Source organism: Sciurus carolinensis, chromosome 9 (assembly GCF_902686445.1).
Source record: "Sciurus carolinensis chromosome 9, mSciCar1.2, whole genome shotgun sequence".
Classification (NCBI taxonomy): domain Eukaryota; kingdom Metazoa; phylum Chordata; class Mammalia; order Rodentia; family Sciuridae; genus Sciurus; species Sciurus carolinensis.
The window spans coordinates 137121907-137139149 of NC_062221.1; the positions used below are offsets into that span (position 1 = coordinate 137121907).

The window sequence follows — 17243 nt, forward strand, 5'->3', positions numbered from 1 at the left end:
CTGGGAAAGAGGGGTGTCATGTCAGAACTTGTTGCAATTTTTTCCTGCAAGGAAATCTCAAAATGAAAGTTTCAAACACTTTGCTTTAGGTTATATTAAAGAGGGAAATGCCATTTCCATGTTAATTGGGGGAGTTCCTTCTTCATTCAGCTCTACCTTAGCCGTAGTTTTAAAAAATACTGGACACCATTTATGCGTTTCCTCCGGTTTATTGGTGTGTTGATGCTTTAAGCATTACCTAGGCAGGCGCAGAGAATGCTCTCCTATTCAGCTGGTGCTCAAGCTTCTCTGTGTATCTTTCAAGAAAATCTTAGAGCCTCCCTTTGATTCTCGTATTTTCTCACAAGGACCAGATTCCCTCTCTTCCCTTCCCTTCCCTTCCTCTCCTCTCCTCTCTTCTCTCCTCTCACCCCCCCCCCCCCGGTAAGGGATTCTGCTTAATGGTTTAATTTTAACTGTCAGCAGGTTATACATTTTATGCAGATGTGTGTTCTGAAATTTGAAATGGGAATTCAAGCCGTAGCTACTCCCAGGCAATGTCAAATGATGACAATCCCCTCTCGTTCCCACATGAGAGGAAGCCATTCATACATGCAAGTTCACATTTACGTGGTGATAGGCAACCTGAGGTGCCTTCACACTTCCTAATTGGGTCTGACTCAGTCAAGAGCAATAGCTTTCTAAATCCCAAGAAGAAAGCACTTCAAAATGTAATTCTGACTGGTCAGGGGAAAAGAAATACTATTTACAATATTCGCTGATTTCATTTTTACAACTGTACAGGTGTTTTTTAAAAAATTCGTCAACATTTCAGATGATGTAATGCTTACCAGTGCATATTTTTATATATACTACAGTGAGGAGGATGTAGCACCAAGGGGACGGGGGCACGGAGGGAAAGATCTTTCTTAAAGCCTTCATTACTGCTGGAGATAAATTGTAGCAGAATTAAAACACCTGTTCTAAAGGCTTAAACGCTTTGAATCCGAAAGCAAACGTTCTTAATTGACCCCTCCACCTGCCCGCACTTGGAATGTCATGTCCCTTCTCCAGCCGTAATATTCAAAGTGGCGATCTTCCCGTCTCCTGCTTTCGCCCAACCTGGTTTATTCTGAATGAGGAGCTCTCTAGCACTGGAGTTAGGCTCTGAGCTGTCACTTGGCTAGGTGAGCTCCTTCAAATGATTACCGAGCAATTTCTCCCCGGCCTCTCTTCACTACCATCTCTCCTCTCCAAAGCGACAGAAATATTTTTAAAATAAATAAAAGCATGAAAATTTAAACCCGGGTGGGGGAGAAGGGGACAAGACTTCACCCATGCATCCTCCCCGCCACCCCCCCCCCACCGCGGTCAATTACAAGAAATGAAATTCATCACAAACCGAAAGGCTCACCATTCGCGAAGCTCTGGAACAAGGAGAGGGCCAGTATCCACATGCCCCTGCTGCTCCCCGGCCTCCCGCGAGCCAGCGAGCCACGCGCCGGCCTCGCCCCCCGCGCTCCGCCGGCCCGCTCCGCTCGCCGCTCGCCACCTGCCCGGGGGCCGCCGCCCGCCCGCCGCCCGCCGAGGACGCGCCGCCGGCGCCGCCGCCGCTGCTGCCGCCCAGCCGCCCGGGCACGCGGCGCGGCCGGGCTCCGGGGCGAGGGCTGCGCTCCGCGCGCTGCGCTCCCGCGCACCTGCTCCCGGGCGGCCGCCGCGCCCACCGCCGCGGCCGCAGCCCAGGTGCGCCGTCCGCTCAGGGGGCCGCCGGCAGGTCGGCAGGTGCAGGCAGCCGCGGCCGCGGGCGTGAGCTCATCCCGGGCACCGGCGCCCGGAATGCGCAGCGAGCGGCCTCCGCGCGCCAGCCCTCAGCCTCCGCGGCCAGGCAGCAGGCGCGCGGGCAGGCTCATCTTTCCCCGCCGCCGCCGGCCTGAGTCCCGCCGCCGCCGCCGCCGACCTTCCCCGCCTGCGAGCCCGGAGCCGCGCGGAGGCGAGCCGCCCCCTCCCCTGCTCTGGCCGCTGGGGCGCTCTGCAGTCTTAAAGCAGCAGCAGAGAAGTGCAGCCGAACTGGAGGCAGGACCGGCGAGAGCGCAGCCACCACACAGTCACGCACAGTCATCAGCATGAATTTCTTAGAGGCTTAAATAATCATTTCAACGGCCGATTATTTTTAGTTATTTTCTTGCCGGTTGCTAATAAGATATGGTCAGGGGTGACTATTCCGGAAGATTGCCAGCTAAACAGAGGTGACCACGAAATGTTAGCAGTTTTAATAAAATGTGCAGCTGGATTCAGATTCCGTATTTACTCTCAGAAAAGTCCGGTTCATTTGCCTAGAGGGAAATGCTGCCTGCAGATCGCTGCTACTGTAAAAGATCTCGATGATTTCACCGACTAATTTTTAATTATCTTCAATACATCGTAGAATACAAACACAGCAATTCTAATCTTGCTCTCTGAATGGTGCATAAAAAGCTGATTGAAATTGCTGATAATTTGTGTAATCCCAAACAAGTAACCCCTTCCACATTATTGTAAAGAAATGACATATAACATGTTCCGAATGTTCTGTCTGAGGTTCTTAAAGTCATAATGATATTCTAATAGATGCTCTTAAAAGGGCATACATTCATAACTCCATTACTTTGCAAAATAATGACCTACAAGGATGGAATGCACCCCAATTTAACATCCAAGGCAGAATGCTCAGAGGCAGAGCAATAGAGACTGCAAAACCTCTGGGGGCGGCCAGGGAGGGGGGCTTCGTGGGGGATAGAGTGGGCTACCCAGGCACTGGCTCTCCCCTGTAGGTTGCATGTGTCCCCCAAATTAAACACACCTAAAACAGCTCACAGAATAGCACAGGAAAGCAAATGGTGAGGCAGGAACAAAATGGTGCTTTACCAGGGTTGGGCACAAGATGGCCAGGCCTGTGTACACTGGGAAGGGTCAGCTGAGCGGGTGAGCCTGCGCTGGCTGCCATTGCTCTGCATCTGCAGGTGATCACGTGCTGCCGCCCACTCTGGCTGGGCCCAGACCCTGCTGTACCACACACAGGAACCAGCATGTCCTCTGGCTTTGCATGCACTGGGTGTTCACTCCCTGGCCATTCCTGATGCAGCCTGGAAGGCAAGTGAGGGGTCTGATTTCTGCTCTGCATCTAGCTGGTCTCCCAGGCGTTTGATTCACAAATTCTTCACTGCACGCCAGCCATCTGCAAGGCTCAACTCAGCCCTAGTTAGGTGCTCAGGCCCTGGGATGGACACATCCAGAGGCAGCCTCCACGTCCATTAGCTCTGGGGCTCAAGTGTGTCCCATGAGCCTCATCTTCTTCATGTGCAGGATGGAAGTGGTCAGAATCCTACTCCTGTGACTGTGAAGCTCTGCAGGATGAAACTAGCATGCAGTCACTGTGGTCAGTGATAGCTAGTCTCCTAACTGAGTTTGGGGAGCAGGGCTGGTTTTATAATTTTGGGGGAGGGCAGGTCGAAAATGAAAACGGAGGACAGCTTTTTCACAAAAGAAAAAAAGATCCAAAGCCCTAACGCAGAAAACTGTCCTTTCTTCCCCAGCTTCTTTTGGACTGTCATGGGGTCTTTTATTTGCTATTTGTTGCTGCCCTTCCTTGGGCCTGGGAATAGTCTAGGGACTATGCAGCCCTTGAAGATGCCAGGACTCTGTCAGGTGACTCCAGGCAGCGGGAGCAGCCTCCGACTGCCAGGGGCTTCACCACCCCCTAGCTGACGTGTGCCCTGAGACAGCGGCACTATCCCATACCCACAGGGCTCTGCCCAAGGGATTGCAGCCTCCACCATGGGGAAGCACTGGGCACTGAGATCTGAAGTGGGCCAGAGGCTTGAGCTGCTTGTGGAAGGAGCTGTCACACTGCTGCCCTGGGGTGGGGCCACTGTGGGTGGGACAGCTGCCAGGCCCCACCCCAAGATGCCAAGCAGCACATGCCCACTCCAGTCCTCCTGGGTGCATTCCCAGAGCCCCTGTAGGGGGTGTGGGCCATGGCAGAGCACAGACCTGCTCCAAAATGCTGTGCCACCTTTTTACAGAGCAGCAGCAACTAGAGAGACAGAGCATGGCCAGGACTCATGGCCAGGGAATCACAAGGCAGGGTGTGGACAGGCAAGATCTCTCCCAAAGATGGCCTCCCTCGGGCAGGAGGTGCTGGAGGCAAGCACATAAATTCAGGGATAATGTGGTTAAAAATGCCAAATGGCAAGTGTGGAACATTCTATCTACCTCAAGTTCAAGTCCTAAGCATAGGCCCTGGAGGGACCCGGTGCCCGGGCATCAGCCCCACCCCAGGAAGCAGCCCGCCATGGTTTGCTCTCCGATGCATCCAGAATGGGCCTAACCCGCACACCCGACTCTCACTTCTACGTATTTACACAGCATACTCCAGTGTCAAATCATGCATATCCTGCCAACTGGTTATGTCCACCAGACCAGGCACTCATTCCTGATGGGCAAGGCGTTCCCAAGGCTGGCACATGTCAGCACCTAGTAAAGACTCGTGGGCTGGAGGGGAGATCTCTGCCTCATAAGTGGAGGCTGCCTTGGGACAGGCACGCATGGAGCACTGTGGAAATCCGGAGGTGAAAGAGTCAAGCACCTCCACTCCCTCCTTGGAAGGAGATAGAGTAGCTGGGTTGAGTTTCCAGGTCCAGGGAAGATGTCAACACACGGAACCAACTGGAGGAAGGGCAGTTCCCCTCCCCCCAGGACCGCAGGAAAAGCCAACTCGATGGAACACATTAGGTTTAAGGTAATTTGCCCTTCTCTATTCCTGACTAGTGACAACTAGATTCACAGATCCACCTCTAGCCTGAAACAGTTCCGTATGGAATGGCCCCATGTCCCATGCTGGCCTCCTTCAGCTTGGGGTCGGCTCTCCCACAAAGGAGGGACGAAGTTCAAGGGGCAACTCTGGGCCCAGTGCACACTGCCAGGCAAGAAGCGATGCACGTGGGGGGAGCCGCACCCTCTGAGATCCATCATCGACTCCTCCTCCACCTTGGCTGGAAGATCAGGAAGAACTGTGTGCTGAAGGCTGGGTTGGGCATGAACCTAGAAGGGGAGGAGGGCACTGAGGCAGGAAGGCCACCACGGGGGTGAGCACACTCCTGTCTGAGCCGTGCGGTGAATTCTGATCAAGACAAGAAGTGGTTCCCCTCGTGGGACCTGTGTTCGTTTCCAAGGGCTGTCAAGACAAAGGACCACGGACTGGGTGACTCAAGACAACAGAAGTCCATTGCCTTACAGTCCCACAGGTGAAAACTCCAAAATCAAGGTGTCGGTGGGGCTCTGCTCCTCCCAAACCAGCAGCAGAGGAGCGTCCAGCTTCCGGTGGTGGCGGCCATCCCTGGCATTCCCCGATGCACAACTGCCTCTCTCCAGTCTCTCCTCCATCCCACATGCTGTGTCCCTGTGTGTGTCTCTGTCTGCCCTCTTTTCATAAGGACAGCACTCCTATAATGAGGGACTTCTACTCCAGTGTGACCTCTTCGCTAATGACGTCTGCAACCTGCCAAAACCCTGCTTCCAAGCAAGGCCGCATTCTGAGGATGCCGTCATATCCTTCGGCAAGGAGGTGACACCCTTCAGCCTGCAACAGGACCAGGCCCTGCAGTCACAAGGCAGGCGTCGAGGAAGGGTTTCCTGAGATCAGGACGAGACGGCAGGGAGGCGCCCGCACTCGGGCACACCAGGCACTGCCGGGGCGCAGGTGCATCCACCTGCCCACAGAGCTCAGAATTCACTCTGAGGCCTCGGTTTCTTCTTGTGAAAAGGGGAATCGTAATACCTGCTCCTCTCATCTCAGAAGCTGAGAACTGGCTCTGATAAGGGGACATGACGTCCCCACCATCTATCTGCACCTGGGCCTGGAGAAACACTTTGGTAAGTGTGGTTGACCCAGGCTGCCGTGCGTGGAGCAGGCTGAGGCGGCCTCAGAACCGCGACGGGCAGAGAGGCAGAGTCCACAGTGACCCTGCAGCTCCTTCCTCCTGGGAGCAATGGGTCCCTCCACAAGGACAGAGGCGTTACCCACAGCCAACAGTCCTTCCTGGGGAGCTTGGAGATGGAAGGGGCCTCTGGGCCACCGCCGGACCCGTTCTCCACCCAAATCTGAATCTGGAAGACGTTCTGCAGGTGTGTCCACCGAAGGGAACCCGTCAGGCTGCGCAGGTAAGATCAGCCTGCCTTACACACGTCACCCTCACTGTGTGTGAAACCGGTGACAAGACACTGGCCCTGCAAGTCTCACTGCTAGTGGAAGATCCAAACAGCAAGTGTGACGATTTGATGAGTTGTATAATCAAACACTGACAGGTTCAATTCTGGTAACTGGTGTATGTGTGTGCCTGTGTGTTTCCGTGTAATTCTGTGCATGTGTTCATGTGTGGTTTTGTGAGTTTTTGTGTCTGTGTGTTGTGTGTCTGCATTTGGTGTCTTGTGTCTCTCTGATAGCGTGTTGATTGTGCTATTTCTATGTTTCTGTGTGGTGTAATGGCACATGTGGTATGTGAGTGTGTGTGTGATTGTGTTTGTGTGGTTTGTGTATTTTTGTGTGTCTGTTTTGTGCACTTGTGCATGGCTTCTATGAATGTGTGTTTCTATGTGTGTGTTGATGGTGTGACTCTGTGTGGTGCGTATGCACGTGTTTTGTGTGTTTTCGTGTGTGGTGTGTGTGTGCACAGTGTGTCTGTGGTGTCCGTGTGTGGGTGCGTGTGGTCAGGGAAGGTTTTCTGTGGAGCTGGGGCCATCCTCAGCTGTGTTGGCTTCTGCTCCAGGAAGCAAGGCCTCCCAGGAGAGGGCCGGTCAGGGAGGCAGCATGCTAGAGCAGGAGGTAGGGAAGGACGGGCAGGAGTCTGCAGTTCACGCTGAAGGCAAGCGCGCTGCTGGCCTTGGTAAGCAGGGAGGTGACAGACAGGACCTGCACCTTGGGGACATCCCCTTCAAGGGTCCCATGGAGAACGGCCTTGTGGGGTGAGAAGGCTGCAGAGGCACCTCTCGGAAACCAGCTACCAAGATAGGAGCCAGGGTGCTGGCTGTGCACTGGCCTCTCCTGGTGTCGGAGGTCCTAGGCTGAGGTGACCAGGGCCGAGACCTCCCTGGACAGCAGGGTAGCCACGCCATCCCCAGCCCTCCGTCCAGCCTCCATGCACGGCTGCTGTTGGCGGAGTGTCCGGCTCGTCTGCGGCCAGGCCTTCACTGACTCCCGTTCTCCCCGGTGGACAGCTGGTGCTGGTTCTGTCCTCCCGTCTCCAGACGGGGCGGCCTGCGCTCGGCTCAGCCAGTTCAGACGCACACACAACAGCACCCTGCCAGCCAGGGCGGAGCACGGCCCCCACCCAATCACGGCACTCAGCGCCTCTGAAGGGAGGAGGTGGGCAGGGCCTGGGAGGACGCCGCCAGCAAGGGTCTGCGATGACACCCATCAGGGTCCATGACGACCCCCAACAAAGGCCAGGTGGCCGTGCTCCCTCGGGACCATGCTGCTGACCATGTCCACCCCGCACACCGTCCAGGCCGCATGGCCGCAGCGTGGCCCTGCAGTGCGCGCACACACAAGGTCACAGCAAGCCCTGAGCAGGATGCCCACGGCCTTCCTAGGGGTGGGACTTGGGGTCCGTGGTGCCCGGCCCCTTGCTCCCCTCCAGGCCTCCACGATGCTCCTGCGCACACGCCAGAGGGGCTCCCGGGGTTTTCCTCCAACACGCCCACGTGTTCTCTCCTCTTCCGGCAGATGTGCTGCAGTTTGCCCCCACGGCCATCACGCCCGATGCCAACCTGCTCGCCAGACACCCTGTGCCTGACGACACCCAGCCAGGGCGTCTTCCAGTGTGCCTGTGTCCTTGGAGCTCTGGTCTCTGCTGAGTCACACATCTCTGTATCCTTCACGGGGTCGTCCACCGGGAGAAGAGCTGGGGCCTCGTCCCTGTTTCCTGCTGCATTCCTCTTACCCAGAATGATGCTCAGCACGGAGCAGGTGCTCAGTGAACGTCTGCAGAATGCTAGGAAAGAAACCAGGTTTTCAAGAGAAACGTCATCAGAGGGCAGACAGGGTGGCCCTCAGTGGCACCCTGCAGTTCACCTCCTGGGAGACATGGGATTGGTATGGTAAGAAAGGACACCCAGATGGAGGAAGGGTAACGAAAAGTTCCTTCAATGTCAACCAACTTGCATAAACACCTCATCAAACTAAATCTTTCTCTCCCTGTACCAGACAGGGGCCTGTGATAGGCGATACTAGGCGGTATTTTTTCAGTGGAGACAGGTATGGAGTTGCGGAATTTGAATATAAGGAAAGGTGCAGGCGGGGTTTCTATCAAATGCCTTTCAGAAGCTCAGAACACTTCAAAGGCAAGCGTGACCCTGTGGAGAGAGGATCACATGCGCGACCTGAAGCCCTTGGGTTTGGTTGTAGAGAGGAGGGCAGTGTGGGGAAGGGCCAGAGCACAGGGGTTAAGAGAGCCGTGCCAGATCCCCCTGGGCACCCCGTCTCCGCAGAGCCCCATGTTCCTAGAATCCCTGCAGCCCTGAGAGGCTGGGGCGGCTCTGCTTGGGACCACCTCACAGGAGGGGCCTCCCAGGTGAAGAATGGTGGTTTTCACTTGAGGCTGTCCGCACCTGGGGGCAGGTATCAGTGTGGCTTTTGAGGGTCACAGAATGGGGAAGCAGCCCAGGGGGTCACTGGGTGGCCACCATGCCCCGGCTTTGCTCTGTGACTTCATGGGCAGTTCATCAGAAGCACAGGAGAGGGCTTCGACGGCACGCCGGAGGGTCTCAGAGAGGGCCAAACTCACCTGCCAACCCATCACCAGGAAAACCACTCACCAGGCCCAGGCTGCCGCACAACGGTCAGGAAACGAAAGCAAAATCAGCCACAAACCTGAGAAGCGCCTTCACTGCGTCGATAAGCTAGAAAATGGAAAGTTAAATAACAATTAGATATTGGTTCTCAACCAGCGATGAGAAAAGAATTCAGAGAAGTGGAGATGTTGCTGGGCCGCAGGGGAAGGGACACTTCCAGACACTGCTGGTGGCAATTTGATATTTTTATGTATTTCTTTATTTTAAATGCACTCTGGCAATATCAATGAAAAAAAGAAAAAAAAAACACTCTTCCACTTAGCAATTTCAGTCTTAGTCATCTATCCATTGAGGTAAAAAAATAATATAATAAACAGTATTTAAAGCTGTATGCACAATGCTAGCTGTTGCAGCCCAGCTTGCTAAGATGAAGGGCAGGGGGAGGATGGAGGAGGAGAAGGAGGCGGAGGAGGGAAGGGGGAGGGGGAGGAAGGGGCAGGGAGGGGGTGTCTGAGTGTCCATCCCTAAGCGAAGTGTCCATGGGACACTATAGTCAAAAAAGCATCAGTGACGTGAGAACATTTTTACCATATTTAATCGAGAAACGCAAGACACAGCATAGTATATAATATTTTTAAATGGTATATACTTTTGAAAATGAGAGAGAGAGAGATAGAGGGAGAGAGAGAGAGAGAGGGAGAATGGGGAGGATCCGAGGCGGGAACACCTGTACCTGACTGGGCTGAAGTGGAAGAGAGTGAAGGAAGAAGCGAGCGGCTGACCTGAAGCCCAGGGCGGGCGCCACCTCACTTCCTGAGATGGAGCTACTGAATGGAAGCCGGGGTGGCTGACTCGCAGGGTTGTGTTGACTATTGCACTTTTCCGGGTGGTTCGCCCGTTCTATTTTCTCTATTAAAATACCTCAGATTAAATTAAGATCAATAAAGAAGTGAGATAAAGTTCATAGGGGGCGTGACAAGGCTTGTGTCCCACCTGGAGCAGGTTCCGTGTGTGCGGGCCACGCCCAGCTGGTGTCCTCTGGCCTCTCTGCTGAGGGCTCTGGTCCTGCCTGGAGGCCGCCGTGCTGCATCTCAGGGAAGGGATGAGCCCCCTGCCTTCCACAGCTCTGTCACTCCTCCGACTCGGCACCCATGTCCCCCCGGGAGTTTCTGAGCAGCCTGGGGGCTCACGTTCGTCAGCATGAAGAGGTGCCGCGAGAGCCCATTCGGACATACTCTCATGGAAGCGCCAAGTCTCTATGAGTCAGGGCTCTCCAGGAAACAAAGCCAGTAGGATAAATAGATCCCATTACAGGACGTATCTGTGAATCAACCAGAGTCACAGCAGAGAAAAAAGGGAGGGCGAGTTATCGTGAGGTATTGGCCTACATGGTTCTGGACGCTGAGTCTCAAGTTCTGCCACCTGCAAGATAGTGACCCAGGCAAGATGGCAGGGTGACTCGGCGGCCTGGGAACGGGAGCACGCTGGGGCCAGAAGAGGATGCCCAGCTCAGGCAGTCAGAGAGACTTCTTCACACCTCGGACAGGTTAGATGTGGCCCGCCCACCGCAGCGAGGAGGACCTTGTGCCTCACTCAGTTCACCCACGCCAGCTACTCCCGTGTGGAAACACCTCTCAGACACACCTGAAAAGAGGGCTTGCCAGCTGTCTGGGCACCCCGTGGCCCTGTCATGAAGTGACCCGTCACGAGGCTCCAGCATGTCATTTCCCACTCCCCTGCAGGAGGTGCATCCCAGGGCAGCAGAGGAGTCAGAGTCCAAACCCAGAGGGTCGAGGGCAGAGCAGCTGAGGGGGAGAGGGGCTGCTTCCTGGGCTGACCTGGAGCAAGGCCTCGGAGAAGCACACGGCTCAGAGAGTGAAGGGCTGCTGGGCGGGTGTGGAAGAAATGGCATCGAGTGTTCTGCGAGAGCTGAGCGTGGCGAGGAAGGTGGCAAGGGAGGACCCCTGCCTGTCTTGCCCAGGGTTTCTGCTCACTCCCTGGCAGGAGCACTGTGGGCACTAGTGTGACCAGGGGCAGAGCCCTCTCAGCTGAGGAAAGCTCACCAGAGCGACCGGGAGCAGAGCTCTGGGAGCTCAATGTAGCAATGACCTCTCCCACCAATTTCTATGTGATGTGACCACGTTTCAGGAGAAGTGTTAAAGGGAAGCTCTCAACAGTGCACGTTATTTTGACTTCGTTGTTACCATTTCCTTGGGAATGGTAATGGATATTACTCCAGGGACGGCACAAAGCAAGTCATTCTAACCCATACCTGACTGCCTAAGCTGTCAGCAGTCTTTGCTGCATAAGACGAATGTCACCTATTCCACCTTCAGCAGAGTCCTTCCAGAGCAAGGGGAAAACTCAGAGTATGAGCTGCAACTGGGACGTTCATTCATTCACGTGACAAAGATCGTTGAGCCCCTACTAGTGGCTAGGCCACAGGGATACGTCTGTGAAAGAGATAAACAGCAGCTGCCTCTCTGGGGCGCCACAGACAACCTCGCACTCAAGGTATAGAAACTGTCCTCGCTTTATATTTCTGAGAGCAGCTCAAGGAAGAGAACTTATCAAATGCTAAATATCTGCAACCTGTCTTCACAGTTCTTTTCTCATGAAATTTACTACCATAAACATATCAGCTGTGCCCACATGCAAGTGACTGAAGTGTCATTTCACGGATCTTTACAAACTGGACATGAATAACTGACTTATTCATAGCAGGACACTGATTAAACAAATAACAGTGCACAGGGCAAAGGGGCACATGCCTGTAATCCCAGCTACTCACGAGGCTGAGGCAGGAGGATCACAAGTTCAAGGCCAGCCTCAGCAACTTGGTGAGTCCATAAGCAACTTAGTGAGAACCTGTCTGAAAATAAAAAATTTAGAAAGAGCTGGGGATGTAGCTCAGTGGTAAAGCAATCTGGAGTTTAATCTTCTGTACCTAAATAAATAAATGGGTTCCTAATTGTGGAGTACTACACAGTCATTTAAAAGCCAAGCCAGCTTCAGAGTTCATACAAGATCTCCGGGATGTTTGGAAGTAGAAGAGGCATGTAAGGGACAAGCACGGGTCCCCTATGTTCCCACCTACATGAAGAAGTGTGCATGCATTCCTGTCTATATGTGCATAGACAGCACTTGGACAGATCTCAAAGGAAGCCATTATCCAGAGATGAATCTCAAAAGGGGAACTAGATACAGTCGGTAGGACAGAGGAGGAACAGATCATTTGGTGACAGTCTTTTCTATCAAATAGGTGTTTAATTATAATCTCATTTTATTTTACCCCAAGTAAGTGCACTCTTTCAATTCAATGTTGTTAGCATCAGAAGATACCAGGGAGCTTCATGAGGTCCTGGTGCACAGTTCTGTTCTGCCCGAGGTGTCAGCCACTGGCTACGTGGGCCTAAATTAAAGATGAATTGATTTCAACGAAATAAAACACGGGGTCCCTCAGTGGCTGTCCATGGGTCAAGTGCTCCGTCACCAGACATGGTTAGGATCTAGCACACAGGGTAGTGGCGGGCAGCACCCGTGCCTGCCAGAATCCTGAGAGACACCATCCTGAACATTCAAACCTGAAACACCAAATTCCTATAAGTCCCAACTCCCCAAAATCACAGTCCGGAAAGATTAAAATCCCAAAAAAATTTTGGGAATTTTGGGAATTGAAATTTTATAAGTCAAAATCCCAAAATAGTAATTTCCCCATTGGGAAAAATCAGGCTCCCTGGGAGCAGTGGAAAGCTAGTCCAGGGGACGCCAGTACAGCAGTGACCAGAGAGCTTGGCTAGAGGAACTGTCCAGCTCAGGTGAGGAGGTCAGGGCGAGTTTGCACCGACTGCCTGGTGAGGACAGACATCCAGGTGGTGGCCTCCAGGGGAAAAAGCCCAGGCACCAGATAAAAACCCAAATATTGTGCACGGGCCTCCAGGGAGGTAAGTATATGCAAATATTCAAAGACACAGGAAATAGCAAAATTCACAGGGAAAAGTAAAAAAAAAAAAAAAAAAAAAAAAACAGAAAAATAACTTGGAGAGACCTGGTTATAAGTACATTTGACAAACTAAAGAAATGATGCCTAAAAAATATTAAGGGGCAGGTTTGTTTTGCAATATCTCATTGAACAGAGAATATCAGCACAGTGGTCAAGATTATAAAAACAAACCAAGGACAGACATCATGACCCTGTGTACATGTACGATCACATGAATGGTGTGAATTTACATCGTGCACAACCATAGAAACAAGAAGATGCACCCCATTGGTGTACGATGAATCAAGATGCGATCTGTAAAACTAAAAAAATTAAAACTTTAAAAAAACGAGGAAACATTCTGTAGTTGAAAAGTATACCAATGAAATGAAAATTCCCTGGAGGGCTCAGCAGTCGACAGGAGCTGGCACAGAGAGAACCAGTGGCTGAAAACAGGTTGATAAAGATGACGTACTCTGAAGAAGGAGGAACGAAGAGAAATCAGCAGCATTCGGACGTGTGGGAATCATTGAGCAGGCCAGCCAACAAAAGGGTAATGTCCACAACGGAAAAGCTGAAGGAGGAGTCCAAGATTCTAACAGATAATGGCTGAAAAACACCCAAATGGAAAGAAAATATTCCATATGCATAGCCAAGAATTTAGTGAACTCCAGGCTCCAAATTCAGACCCTTTATGGACAAAATGTTGAGTGCAAAAGACAAAGAAACCTTGAAAGCCACAGGACAAACCAACTCATCACACACAAGGAGCCACCAGGAGGTGAACTGTGACTGTCAGAAGTCCTGGAGGCCAAAGCAGTAGGTGACATTCAAAATGGTCATGGAAGAAACATCTTCCGGCCACGTCATCTTTCTAATGTGAGGCAAAACAAGATCTCTCCAGAAAGGAAAAGACACAACCAATTGCTAGAAGACTTGCATTACTACAAATCTAAAGAATTTCTTCCAGCTCATCACAGGTGACACCAGACAATAATTCAGATTCATAGAAAGAAAGAAACAAACGAAAAATGCCCATACGTGGAATTCCATACTTCATTTGTAAATGTCATTCTTCTAATCAGCGTTCGCTGCTGTGACTACAGGATCTGACCAGAACAATTTTAAAGGAGGAAAAGTATATTTGAGGGCTCATGATTTCTGAGGTCTTATTTCATAGAAGGCTGGCTCCATTCCTCAGGGCTCCAGTGAGGCTGAGCATCATGTGGGGAGAGTGTGGCAGAGGGAAGCAGCTCACATGTTGATCGGAGAGCAAAGAGAGAGACTCCACTCTCCAGATACAAAATATATACCCCACAGCCACGCCCCAATGACCCACTTCTCCAGCCACACCCACCTGCCTCCAGTTACCACTCAGTTAATCCCATCAAGCATTAATTCGCTGATTAGGTGAAGGTTATAGCCCAGTCATTTCTCCTCCAAAACTTTTTGCATCACCTCACACGTGAGCTTTTAGGGAGTACTTCACATCCAAACCATAACAGTCATATAATTGCATATTTCTTGAGCTTTATTGACTTAAATTATTTAAAAAACAATTACATGAAATCATGTTAATTTTGTTATTAGGTCTGCAGCCTATAAAATTGCAATTTGATGATAACAGGACAAAGGAGGCAGGTGTAAACAAAACCGTCAGAGGAAGGAGACGATGTAAGTCGGGAACTAAAATCCAAGAAAGAAATTAAGAGGACCAGAAGTGTTAAAGAAGGTTAAGAGAACAAACTTTTAATTGTGCAAGAAAGTGGAAGGAGAAATGGAGTAAATAGGAGCAACATTTCTGTATCTTGGTTGTATTAAATTAGTATAAATCTATAATCTATAGTCTTATGAATTGATAAGTATATTATAAATCTTGAATGAACCAGTAGGAAAAACAAAACTGCAAAAAAAATCATAGAGAAAAATCATTAAAAAATCTAAATACTACATTAAAAATATCCAATTAACACATAGGAAAGCAGAAAATGAGGAACAGAGGAACATAAAAGACTTGAGGCACCTACAAAACCACAACCACAACAGGAAAATCCAATCTTATTAATAACAACATTAAACGTGAATAGACTTTAGAAAGACAAAGGTCACCAGACTGAACAAAACAAAAATAAGATTTAACTATGAGCCAGGCGCAGTAGTGCAGGCCTGTAATCCCAGCAGTTCAGGAGTCTGAGACAGAGTTCAAAGCCAGCCTCAGCAAGAGCGAGGCGCTAAGCAACTCAGTGAGACTCTGTATCTAAATAAAATACAAAATAGGGCTGGGGATGCAGCTCAGTGGTCAAGTGTCCCCGAGTTCAATCCCTGGTATCAATGCCCCCCGAAAAAGAAGTTAGTTTTTTGAAAACATTGAATAAATTGACAAAACTTTATTTAGATTGTTAAGGAAAAAGCAGAAGATTCAAATTACTAAAATTAAGAAATGATCAGGAAGAAATCACTATTAAGCTTAAGTGATGATTATAAGGGAGTACCATGAAAAATTATATTCCAAAAAATCATACAACTTAGATGAAATAACTAAATTCCCAGAAAACCACAAACTCCTGAAACTGAGTCTGAGAGGAAAAATAAAATATGAATAAACCTGTAACAATGACAAGACTGAACTCATAATCAAAACTCTCCACAAAATATTTCCCATGTGGGGAAAATCTTCCAAAAGTCTTCCAAAAATAAGAAGAGAAGGAACTGTCTCCCAGTTCATTTTATTAGATCAGCATTAACCTGTTACTAAAATCAGACAAAGATATTACAAGAAAAGAAAGCTATAAACCAATACACTTTATAAATATAAATGTACGAATTCTCATCTAAATAATAGAAGCTGAATTCAGTAACACCTAGGAATTGTACACCATGACCAAGTAGTATTTGTACCCAGAATGCAAGGCTTCTTTAACATGTGAAAATCAACTAAAGAAAAGAAATAAAGACATTCGAATCAGAAAGGAAGAAGTAAAACTATCTATCTGGCAGTGACTTGATCTTATACATAGAAAATTCTTAAGTAATTCACTATCAAGATCATCAAAACTAGTAAATGATTTCAGCAAGTTTGCAGGGTCTTAGATAAATACACAAAACTCAATTGTATTTCTGTACAGTCTTAATGAACAACCTAAAAGAAAATTAAGAAAACTATCTCACTACAACAACTTTGAAAAGAACAATATATGTTGGGATATATTTAACAAAAGAAATGCAAAACATGTGCTCTGAAAATGATAAAAGAAGACCTACAGAAATGGAAAAGCATCCTGGACACATAAATCAGAAGACAATAATATTATTAAGAAGGTAGATGATGTCAACATGACTGAACTGAGGGATGCCTAGGAGCAAATAAAGTGTGTCTGTGTGTCTGCTTCCAGAAAAGGCTGGTGTGTGACTCAGCAAACCCAGTGGGGAGACCCCACCTTCAAGATGGGCACCACACAACTAGCTGGAAGCCCAGAAGGCAAGAGACGCAGGCTGGGAAGGAAAGGGGAGATCCACTCTTGTTCTCCCTTCCTGAACAGGATGGGCTCCCTCTGCTGCAACTCTTAGACATCGAACCCCAGGTCCTTTGAACTTTGGAGTCTTTCTCTTGCACCAGCAGCCTCTGAGGACCTGACCTCATTCTGGTGGCTACACTGTTGGCTTCCCAGAGCCATGGCCTCCCAGGGTCTTCTGGGCAGGACTGACTCTTACTACTGTTTCTCTGGCTCTCTGGCTCTCCAACTTTCTGACAGACTATTATGGGACTTATCAGTCAGTTTCTGTGGTCACATGAATCAATCCCCCTAATTTACACACACACACACACACACACAAACACACATTCATTCTATTGGATTCTGTTTCCTGGAAGAACCCTGCCTGATTGCCTGATACATGGCACTACTCCCCCAAATCAATAAGCAGATCAGTGCGATCACAATCAAAATGCTAGCTGGTCTTTATTGCAGAAATCAACAAGTTGATCCTAAAATTCATATAATGATGAACCAAGATGGTCAAGTCAAACATGGAAAGGAATAACAAAGCTATTCCCAATTTCCAAGCTTACTACACAGCTATAGTAACAACAATGATATGGTATTGCTATAAAGGAAGACATATAAATCAGAGGAAAATAATTGAGGGTTCATAAATAAACCATTAGGATCATGGTCAGTTGGTTTTCCTCAAGGTTGGTGAGACTATTTAAGAATGATCTTTCAACTGAAGGTCAGAGATAACTGAATAACCACATGCTAAAGAATGAAATTGAACCCTTTTATATACTATCCACAAAACTTAACTCAAAATAGATCACAGACATAAATGCAAGAGTTTTAAAACATAAAACTCTTACAAGAGAACACGAATAAGTCTTTGTGGCCCTACACTAGGTAAAATCTTCTATAATATCACCAAAACACAAATGACAAAAGAAAAATTTATAACTTGAACC

At 49.6% G+C, this 17243-nt stretch overlaps 1 protein-coding gene across 1 annotated transcript in view; it reads right to left on the reverse strand.

Moving 5' to 3' along the window:
* Dscam (DS cell adhesion molecule) overlaps window positions 1–1499 on the reverse strand; it is a 665830-nt gene extending 664331 nt beyond the window's left edge. Inside the window, exon 1 of the mRNA XM_047564141.1 lies at window positions 1394–1499. Coding sequence (XP_047420097.1) covers window positions 1394–1436 — 43 coding nt within the window. The 5' untranslated portion in view covers window positions 1437–1499. The remainder of the gene's footprint in view (window positions 1–1393) is intronic.
* Between the last annotated feature and the right edge of the window lie 15744 nt (window positions 1500–17243).